The sequence below is a fragment of the Galeopterus variegatus genome, unplaced genomic scaffold, assembly GCF_000696425.1.
Source record: "Galeopterus variegatus unplaced genomic scaffold, G_variegatus-3.0.2 Scaffold852, whole genome shotgun sequence".
Classification (NCBI taxonomy): domain Eukaryota; kingdom Metazoa; phylum Chordata; class Mammalia; order Dermoptera; family Cynocephalidae; genus Galeopterus; species Galeopterus variegatus.
In genome coordinates, this window is record NW_007726963.1 from 118,159 (window position 1) to 128,445 (window position 10,287).

Consider the following 10,287-nt stretch of genomic DNA (forward strand, 5'->3'; position numbering starts at 1 on the left):
AAAAAAATCTTGAGTTTTTAAGGCCTCTGTTTAGTGATTCAGGAAGGAGCTGTAGTCGGCGTGGGGAATAAGTTTCGCACTAGTGCTCTGGTGAAACACAACCTTCCATTTCTTTGGTTCAAAAAGCCCAACAGTGTCATGAAAGAACCTACAAAAAGGATAGTTTTCCTAAATTTTTTAAGTTATTTTCAACTTTGCCTTTTGATAGCTTAACTTACATGAAGGTTACATTTTTCCAAGAGCATAGGACCACAGCTTTGTTTCAAAAAGCTCAACAATGTCATGAAGGAACCTACAAAAAGCATAGTTTTCCTAAATTTTTTAAGTTATTTTCAACTTTGCCTTTTAATAGCTTAACTTACATGAAGGTTACATTTTTCCAAAAGCATAGGACCACAGCCTTCCCATCTCAACCTCTTTTCACAGTTATCATCAATAGTGAGTAAATATGTACTGAATGCATCACTATTAAAAAGAAAAGCAAAGGAACCCTGGGAAGTCCCTATTATCATTCATTTAAACATTTTAAAAACTTAAGATATGAGCAAAACGAACACTGAGAAGTTAAAGAAATTCCCCAGACCAGAGTAATCTAATAAGTTAATGGATGAAAAATAAAAATAAAAAAAAAAGTTAGTGGCTAAACAAATTTTTATTTGAGTCCTTTAATCAGTCACTTATAAAAAGTTTACTGAGCTACATGGTTTCTTAGAATTGCACATTCTTATATATTTTAAAATTCATTTTGAGACTAGTAGGCAATTCTTTAAATGGAAATATAAATTTTGGACAATGATAGCACTATTATGGATATAGGGAGGTTTTATTATATTCAAAAAGTGCTGTATGGGAATGTGTTTAACTTATCTTTCTTCTTTTTCTATATCAGTCTAGTAACTAGTTGTTTGAGGATGGTAGGAAATAATCAAAACCAAAACTAACCAATTTCACTAAATCAAAATATTTGAATATTACAAAGATGAAAAGCTCTTAGCACTTATTTATTCCAACCCCTTTATTTACATATGAAAAATGTGAGAATAAGAGGAATAGAGCAATTTGCCCAAGGTTATACATGTGGAGGCTATACTGGAACAAAAACCCAGGCTTCCTTTTGCCCTGTCTAGAAGTCTTTCTATTCTACTACACACTATTTTTTAAGTAGTCAATGGCTCCAACCCAATCATTTTGCAGACCAGTTTGCTTCTAAAGCTATAGTCTCACTCCTAATTAACTGCATTTCTCCAGGCCATGTAATAAAGATCAATTAATCTGAAGTTATATTCATACCAAAAAAGTCAACAGAATTTGGTAACACACTAATATTTTGTGCAAAAACAAGTTTTAAAATAATTAGCAAACTCTCTAAATATCTTAATGAATCTCTCCACAGGAGGCAGATAGCCTGGCTGATGCAGAGGAAAGATGTGACCAGCTGATTAAAAACAAAATCCAGCTTGAGGCCAAAATCAAGGAAGTGACTGAGAGAGCTGAGGAGGAGGAAGAGATCAGTGCTGAGCTGACAGCCAAGAAAAGGAAACTGGAGGATGAATGTTCAGAACTCAAGAAAGACATTGATGACCTTGAGCTGACCCTGGCCAAGGTTGAGAAGGAGAAACATGCCACAGAGAACAAGGTATGAATCCTCTGCTGCTGTACTACATGGAGGTTCTGCCAACCCACTGAGCTTCTTTATAGCAGAGATCATCCCTTTCTTAACTTTTGTAGGTAAAAAACCTCACAGAAGAGATGGCAGGCCTGGATGAAACCATCGCTAAGCTGACCAAAGAGAAGAAAGCCCTCCAAGAGGCCCACCAGCAGACCCTGGATGACCTGCAGGCAGAAGAGGACAAAGTCAACACCCTGACCAAAGCTAAGATCAAGCTAGAACAGCAAGTGGATGATGTAAGCACATTTTTTTTATATCCTTTTGAAAGATTTTCTAAAATACGCTTTCAATTGATAATATATTTACTTTCTCGTTAGCTTGAAGGGTCTCTGGAGCAAGAAAAGAAACTTCGAATGGACCTAGAAAGAGCAAAGAGGAAACTGGAAGGTGACCTCAAATTGGCCCAAGATTCCATAATGGATGTAGAAAATGACAGACAACAACTTGATGAAAAGCTTAAAAAGTATGAGCTCCAGAAAAAATTCTATGTGACCCCATCTTTTAATTCAGATGGGTATTAATATGTCTTGTTCTTCTGCCTAAAGGAAAGAATTTGAAATTAGCAATTTGATGAGCAAAATTGAAGATGAGCAAGCAGTAGAAATTCAACTGCAGAAGAAGATCAAGGAATTGCAGGTGAGTCATCTCACCTCTATTTTTTCTGCACACCAAAAAAATACTCACATTAAATTTATGATAATGTGATTGTGTCACTCCCAGGCCCGCATTGAGGAGCTGGAGGAGGAAATCGAGGCAGAGAGGGCCTCCAGGGCCAAAGCAGAGAAGCAGCGCTCTGACCTCTCCCGGGAACTGGAGGAGATCAGCGAGCGGCTGGAAGAAGCCGGTGGGGCCACTTCAGCCCAGACTGAGATGAACAAGAAGCGGGAGGCTGAGTTCCAGAAAATGCGCAGGGACCTGGAGGAGGCCACCCTGCAGCACGAAGCCACGGCTGCCACCCTGAGGAAGAAGCACGCGGACAGTGTGGCCGAGCTCGGGGAGCAGATTGACAACCTGCAGAGGGTCAAGCAGAAACTGGAGAAGGAGAAGAGTGAGATGAAGATGGAGATCGACGACCTTGCTAGTAATGTAGAAATGATCTCCAAAGCCAAGGTACCCACTACTGTCTCCAAATAAGGGTAATAACCTATTAAGAACACCCATTGTTCTCTGCCATTAAACATTGTTTGCAGGCATTTTATAGCACTACGCAAATATTTTCTATCTTAATATATTCATTTTATTTCATTTTTTTAAATGCTGGTTATGACTCATTAAGATGATCTCAAAATCCACTTTAAGCAAGTGTCAATATCATTGACATAAATAAATGGTCTCCAACAACAACCAGTTTAGGGACATTATGCACTTCCTACCATGCTTGAATTATGGTATAGTCCACAGAGTTGATGTCATAACTTTCTACTCACACTTAGCATAAATTTTTCCACTCTAAATCTATCTTAAGAATCAAGATTTAACACTTTATTTTACTACATTCCATTTCTAATCTTTCATTGCCACATGTCCTATAGGGAAACCTTGAAAAGATGTGCCGCGCTCTAGAAGATCAACTGAGTGAACTTAAGACCAAGGAAGAAGAGCAGCAGCGGCTGATCAATGACCTCACAGCTCAGAGAGCGCGCCTGCAGACAGAAGCAGGTAAAGATTACTTCTCTGGGCCCTAAAACCATGGATTCCAAGGCTTCTGAATAAACAGCAATGCTCCCATTTTAGAGGGGGATAAACAAACTATCAGAATTTGCTAAGCAGGTCAAAAAGAAAAAAAAGTAAGAATGAGCAGACAAGTTTACTTGTGACACTCCTATGGCAATTCCACTTTTTCATCTCCACTTCTAACCAATCCTCTAACAATATTTAGAAACAGATAAAGTATATACACACAGAGAGAGACATAAATATAAAAGCTTTAGGCTTATTTTTTTATGCCATTAAAAATGCCTTTACTTCCATTATTCTTAGGTGAATATTCCCGACAATTAGATGAGAAAGATGCTTTAATATCTCAACTTTCAAGGAGCAAACAAGCATCTACTCAGCAGATTGAGGAGCTGAAACGTCAGCTAGAGGAAGAAACTAAAGTGAGTCTTACCAAAGATCTTCTTGACTAGTCAAATCTAAACATGTCCAGTTAGGTTCCACTTGGGGTGTATAAATTAAATATCACTGAATACATGAATTTAAGTCACTGAACTGCCACTTCCGTAGGCCAAGAACGCCCTGGCCCACGCCCTGCAGTCCTCTCGCCACGACTGTGACCTGCTGCGGGAACAGTATGAGGAGGAGCAGGAAGGCAAAGCTGAGCTGCAGAGGACGCTGTCCAAGGCCAACAGCGAGGTTGCCCAGTGGAGGACCAAATACGAGACGGACGCCATCCAGCGCACGGAGGAGCTGGAGGAGGCCAAGTATGTCTTGTAAACTCTGGAGGAGGAAAAAGACATGGTCTCACAGCTGTCCAACTCAGCAATACCTAAAAGCAGCTGTGATGATGTTGATGATAACAACATAACAATAATAACAGAAGCTAGCATTTACTGCGTGTGTATTGTATGTCAAATATATATATATATATATCAGCTCATCTAGTTTTCATAACCACATTGTGTTGGTATCATTATTCTTATACCCATTTTACAGATAGGAAATTGAGGCTGTGAGATGTTAACTAACTAACCCAAGAGCATATGCTTAATAAATGGTACAGGTGGGACTGAAATCAGACGTTCTGATTCCAGAATCCACCTTCTTAAGCATTGAATATACAGACATACCTCTCTTAAAACTCATGTTGAAGGCCACCAAATGATACGCACTATCCAGAATTTGTCTACGTAAAGTAAATCCTTAAACTGTGTACACACCAAAGGAGACCTTCAAGTAGATCTTGGGCATCAGGGCTAAAGGCTTCTCTGTACCTTAAGGATGTGTACTTGGCACACAACTGGGAATGAAGCAAAAATGTAGATAATTCAGAAAGAAAAAAAACTGTCTTTGTGTAAACTGCATAAATAGCCCTGATTTATCCATCACCTTGGTCCCTGGTGAGATTGTCCAAATATACATGATTAGAAAAAACTTGCTATTGTCCAGGGGAAAAGTACATAAAATGAAGTGGAAAATCTGAAAAAACAATGAACATAGGTAGTGTATTTTTGTGAAATGAGAAGGGATATATACATCAATCAATAAAATTGCTCTGGCTAATCATTTTCCACAACTTCTCAATGAGAAGTCCTGAAAATCCTACATTACATATATAGTAAGACACACACAAGGGAAGCATCAATAGCAGCCTCTGAAAATCTAGTAACACACCAATGACTTGAATCCAATTGTTCACCACTTTGGACCTTTCCACACAGTTTACCAATCTAGAAAGCAGTTCTGGCGGCCACAGTTTTGAAAATCATGTTATTTGCCAGTATACAAACAGGACTGTAAAAAGGGGTCAAGTATGTTAGCACTTTGCTCCTGGTCTTGGCCACTCTCCTTCACTGCCTGGCTAACTTTTCAGGAAGAAGCTGGCCCAGCGTCTGCAGGAAGCGGAGGAGCATGTAGAAGCCGTGAACGCCAAATGTGCTTCCCTTGAAAAGACGAAGCAGCGGCTCCAGAATGAAGTGGAGGACCTCATGATCGATGTGGAAAGATCTAACGCTGCCTGTGCAGCTCTTGATAAAAAGCAAAGGAACTTCGACAAGGTGGCCCCACCTGCTTAAACTTTATAAATGCTGTATTTGGTCTTCCTTTCTCCTTGTATCAGCTGACGATTATTGCTTTTCAGATCCTATCAGAATGGAAACAGAAATATGAGGAAACTCAGGCTGAACTTGAGGCCTCCCTGAAGGAGTCCCGTTCTCTTAGTACTGAGCTGTTCAAGGTGAAGAATGCCTACGAGGAATCCCTGGATCAACTTGAAACGCTAAAGCGAGAAAATAAGAACTTGCAGCGTGAGTCCTCATGACCTGCCTATCCCACGTAGCCCTGGCAGAACCTTTCCATGATGCCATCAGTCTAACCCCTTTTTTGTCTGTTCATCCACAGAGGAGATTTCTGACCTCACTGAGCAGATTGCAGAGGGAGGGAAGCAAATTCGTGAATTAGAGAAAATAAAGAAGCAAGTGGAACAAGAGAAATGTGAAATTCAGGCTGCCTTAGAGGAAGCAGAGGTACGTATCATTATGTTGGGGGAAAAAAATCAAAGACAAGCATCAATGAAAACACTCAAAGTGGGCAACGCTACTGTGAGATGGATACACTATTGTGAAGCTGGTGACAAATTGAACTCATATGACCTTTATAAAAGGACAATTTGGCAATAGCTATGAAAAGCCTTAAATATTTAAATACTCCAATCTATCAATTCTAAGAATTTGTCCCAAGAAAGTAATCTTAAATGGAGGCAAAGCTTTAAGACAAAGATGTCCAACCCAAGAACAAAAATAAGCAAATTATAAAACAGCCATCTAACAGAATTTTATACAGTCATAAAATATGATTAAAATAGGGAAATATTTATGGTAGACATAAATATTTGTTTAAAAGCAAGACACAAATTTGCATATGCGATTTTGATTATGTGAAAATACTTGACTAGAAAAAATGTACCACATTAAAACGGCTATCTCTGAGTGGGGTCACAATGGGCACTTAGTTTTTTCTTTGTTTTTATGTGTTGTTCCCACCTTCTACAATGAATATGTATTATGTAATCATTAAAAAATATAAATACATTTTAAAGCCAATAGTTTCTACATCAGGAATAAGTATACTACATACCCATAAACATTTTCATTTATAAAACAATTTGAAAGTTTGTATTTACTACACATAAGCTTAATAATATAATTTTATCATTATTAGTATGAATAATGTTTGTATTGACAAAGCACCTTTATTACAGAGCTGCCAAATATTATCTGTGATTAAATAGGCAAAAATATGATTTACCTAGGAGGTGCCTCGAACTACTGTGCTGTACTTTGTAAAATTAGACAACTTGATATTACTAAGAGTTTGGCTCACAAGGGAATATACTCCAAATACTCAAAGTTCTTTTCCATTGTTAATTGATCACTGTTTTGTTAAGGCATCTCTTGAACATGAAGAAGGAAAGATTATGCGTATCCAGCTTGAGTTGAACCAAGTCAAATCTGAAGTTGATAGGAAAATTGCCGAAAAAGATGAGGAAATTGACCAGCTGAAGAGAAATCATATTAGAGTCGTGGAGACAATGCAGAGCACACTGGATGCAGAGATTAGAAGCAGAAATGATGCTCTGAGAGTCAAGAAGAAGATGGAAGGAGATCTGAATGAAATGGAAATCCAGCTGAACCATGCCAACCGCTTGGCTGCAGAGAGTTTGAGGAACTACAGAAACACCCAAGGGATCCTGAAGGTACAGGGGTCTACATTAGCCTCTCAGATGAGTCAGGGAAGTTACCTGTCTTCCATTCTCCAAAACACCTGTTAAATCATCCTTTTTTCTCTTAAATTGTAGTATAAATGTAGCCAATGAGCTAATGGTATAAAGGTAGCTAAATTAAATACATACAGAACATAATGTTTTAAAAAAAATTTTATGTACAAGAGCAAACAGAAGTCCAGAGATTAAGGTATGATGTGAGAAAAAGCACACAGACTTTGGCACCAGACAGGCCTGAGACTGAGTCCCAGTTTTGCCACTTACTAGCTGCCTGATTTTAGGCAAGTTATTTAACCTCTCAGAATCTGTTTTTTATTCTGCAAAATAAGAATGAAACTGCCCACCTCACAGAGTTAGTATGAGGATCAAATGAGATATCAGATGTCAAGTAATAGGTGGAGAATATGGAAAATATTCCGTAAATGATAAACATCAGTGACTTGAACATGAAAAAATATCCAGTTAATGGCAGAAATAGAGCAAGAATCTACGTATCCTGATGATTTTCTCTCACTCTAAGCAAGTGACATCACCATTCAAAAGTTCATTCAAATGACAGGCATGTCATTTCCTGTTCCTGGCAACGGTACATTCTTCCAGTTCCTTTCCTGAGACGTTTCCATCCTCTTTAGAATGTGAAAAGCCTTTTTTTTCCCCCTCCACTTAATAGGAAACCCAGATCCACCTGGATGATGCTCTCCGGAGCCAGGAGGACCTGAAGGAGCAGCTGGCCATGGTTGAGCGCAGAGCCAACCTGCTGCAGGCCGAGATCGAAGAGCTGCGGGCCACTCTGGAGCAGACGGAGAGGAGCAGGAAAATCGCAGAACAGGAGCTCCTGGATGCCAGTGAGCGTGTCCAGCTCCTGCACACCCAGGTGAGACAAATGTAGGTGTACTGGTAAGTGATGAGTCAGAATTATAATATGGAAGTAACCCACTTTTATAAATGTATGTATGTAAAAAAGGATGGGGATATGCTCTTAAGTGTTAATTGCAGTTATCTTGGGGTGATGGTATCATGGGTGATTTTTGTTGTATGCTCCTATTTGTCTTTTATACATTTTCTACCAAAAATAAAAGAGGGGCTGGCCTGTGGCTCACTCAGGAGAGTGTGGTGCTGATAACACCAAGTCAAGGGTTAAGATCCCCTTACTGGTCATATTTTTTTTAAAAAAAAAAAAAAGGGCATTACATTTTTATTTAAAAATAAGGTTTGGCTCTTTAGGTTATTTTGAAAACCATGAGGTGGAATAAACTTGAGTAAAGATACCTGTAGACTCCAAACTCTGAAAATGTTCCACGCAGCATTTCTTATCATGGGCACCTCAGCATTCAGCTGTGTAGTATTACTGTCCCTGTGCCTTGCAGGACATTTTGCTTCCCTGACTTGCCCAGAAATTAAGTGCAGTAGCACCCCTTAATCATTCTAACAACTAAAAACATGCACCCCAAAACATTTCCAAATACCCACTGAGGCAGTATTGCTTCCCTCTGAAAACCACTGGGTTGAAATTTTAAGAAAATGTTTCATAAGAAAAATCTAGAATTCCCCATGGGAACAAACCATGAAAGTTCACAGAGAATAGATTCCATCTAATCGAGAAACTCCCAGTGTCAAACACAGAAAGAATCTATTCTTTTCTAATAATTTCAAGCTTTTAAGGACAGAATACTAGTGATGTCTGGTTGAAACAACTGAAAGAGCAAATAATTAATGTCTACCAATATAGGCATGCTTAAACCCCAGAAGTCATTATGCATAAATCAGAGGGGCACTAGGGGTGGGGATGAGGTGTTCCAGTCTTGCAAATGATTAATATTTTGCACTGAACAAATATTTAAAGTTTAGTGAAATGTTGGATTAGGTAGCTTGTACAAGCCAACAAAGATATTTGTAAAATCCCAAGATGGCAAACTGCAAATCTTGCAAATTTCCACTCTTTTTAACAGAACACCAGCCTCATCAACACCAAGAAGAAGTTGGAAAATGATGTTTCACAACTCCAGAGTGAAGTGGAGGAAGTAATTCAAGAATCACGGAATGCAGAAGAGAAGGCCAAGAAGGCCATCACCGATGTGAGCGGAGGGCAACCATGTGGTGGGCAAACATGAATCGTGCTGTGCTCTCTCCACCGTCTTAACTGATTCGGTTTNTATAAAGCAGAGTAAAAAAAGAATGCAGGTCATTTGAAGAAGCAGAAATTCATTGACCGATTGGATTATAGTACCTGTTCTTTAAATGTCCCCCTTCCTGTAGGTACGTGAACTTGAAGGAGAAGTTGAAAGTGAACAGAAGCGCAATGTTGAAGCTGTCAAGGGTCTACGCAAACATGAGAGAAGAGTGAAGGAACTCACCTACCAGGTAAGGGGAATAGCTTAATAGAAAATCCAGACTGCCTGCCCAGACAGAAATTGAAAACCTGGTGATGACTTATGTGGCACTCACAAAGAAATACACATTAACTTGCTGCATACAAGGGGTAAAAGACACAGTTGCTTATTACAGACCTATACTCGGATAGGAATATTAGGGAGGCCTTTAGAAAATAGCATAAGAGAGGAAAGAAAATGGGTTTTAAAGCCAGATAAACAGGATATTAATCTTAGTTTGGCTTCCCTTGCTTTTTAAACAAGTTACTTAATACTCTAAACCTTAGTTTCATTACCTGTAAAATAGGGATAACAGCATCCATTTCCCAGGGTAGAAAGGTAAGGATTAGAAGAGATGGATGCAATTCCCTAATACAATGCCTGCACACAATAGACATTTAACAAGAGTGGCTACTGTTAATACTATGAAGGAAGCCTCGAAGTTGATCAAGTTTACCCCAGGTACACCTGCCATCATACCAAATGACTTATTTTACCTGCCACAGTAGACTTATCTCTTTGGGTTGAATACAGAGTACTTTTTCAAACTTTCAGACTGAGGAAGACCGCAAGAATGTTCTCAGGCTGCAAGACTTGGTAGATAAATTACAGGCAAAGGTGAAGTCCTACAAGAGACAAGCTGAGGAGGCTGTAAGTATCTTTATGTCCTTGAGGAAAGAAGCAAAACTCTTCAGGAGTAGAACATGGTTTTTTTTGTTTGTTTTAATTTATTTTTTTATGGAATCAGTATTGATTACACATATTTTTGGGGTTCAACAGTGAGATATGTTGATCAAATCAATATTACT

At 38.9% G+C, this 10,287-nt stretch overlaps 1 protein-coding gene across 1 annotated transcript in view; it reads left to right on the top strand.

The window, feature by feature from the left end:
* LOC103590656 (myosin-8-like) overlaps positions 1–10,287 on the top strand; it is a 27,534-nt gene that overhangs the window by 15,151 nt on the left and 2,096 nt on the right. The window contains 16 exon segments of the mRNA XM_008572948.1: positions 1,394–1,636; positions 1,729–1,905; positions 1,987–2,132; positions 2,215–2,305; positions 2,390–2,779; positions 3,202–3,328; positions 3,650–3,768; positions 3,896–4,092; positions 5,202–5,385; positions 5,469–5,634; positions 5,729–5,853; positions 6,774–7,082; positions 7,780–7,983; positions 9,059–9,182; positions 9,217–9,470; positions 10,034–10,129. Of these exon segments, the coding sequence (XP_008571170.1) occupies positions 1,394–1,636; positions 1,729–1,905; positions 1,987–2,132; positions 2,215–2,305; positions 2,390–2,779; positions 3,202–3,328; positions 3,650–3,768; positions 3,896–4,092; positions 5,202–5,385; positions 5,469–5,634; positions 5,729–5,853; positions 6,774–7,082; positions 7,780–7,983; positions 9,059–9,182; positions 9,217–9,470; positions 10,034–10,129 (2,952 nt within the window).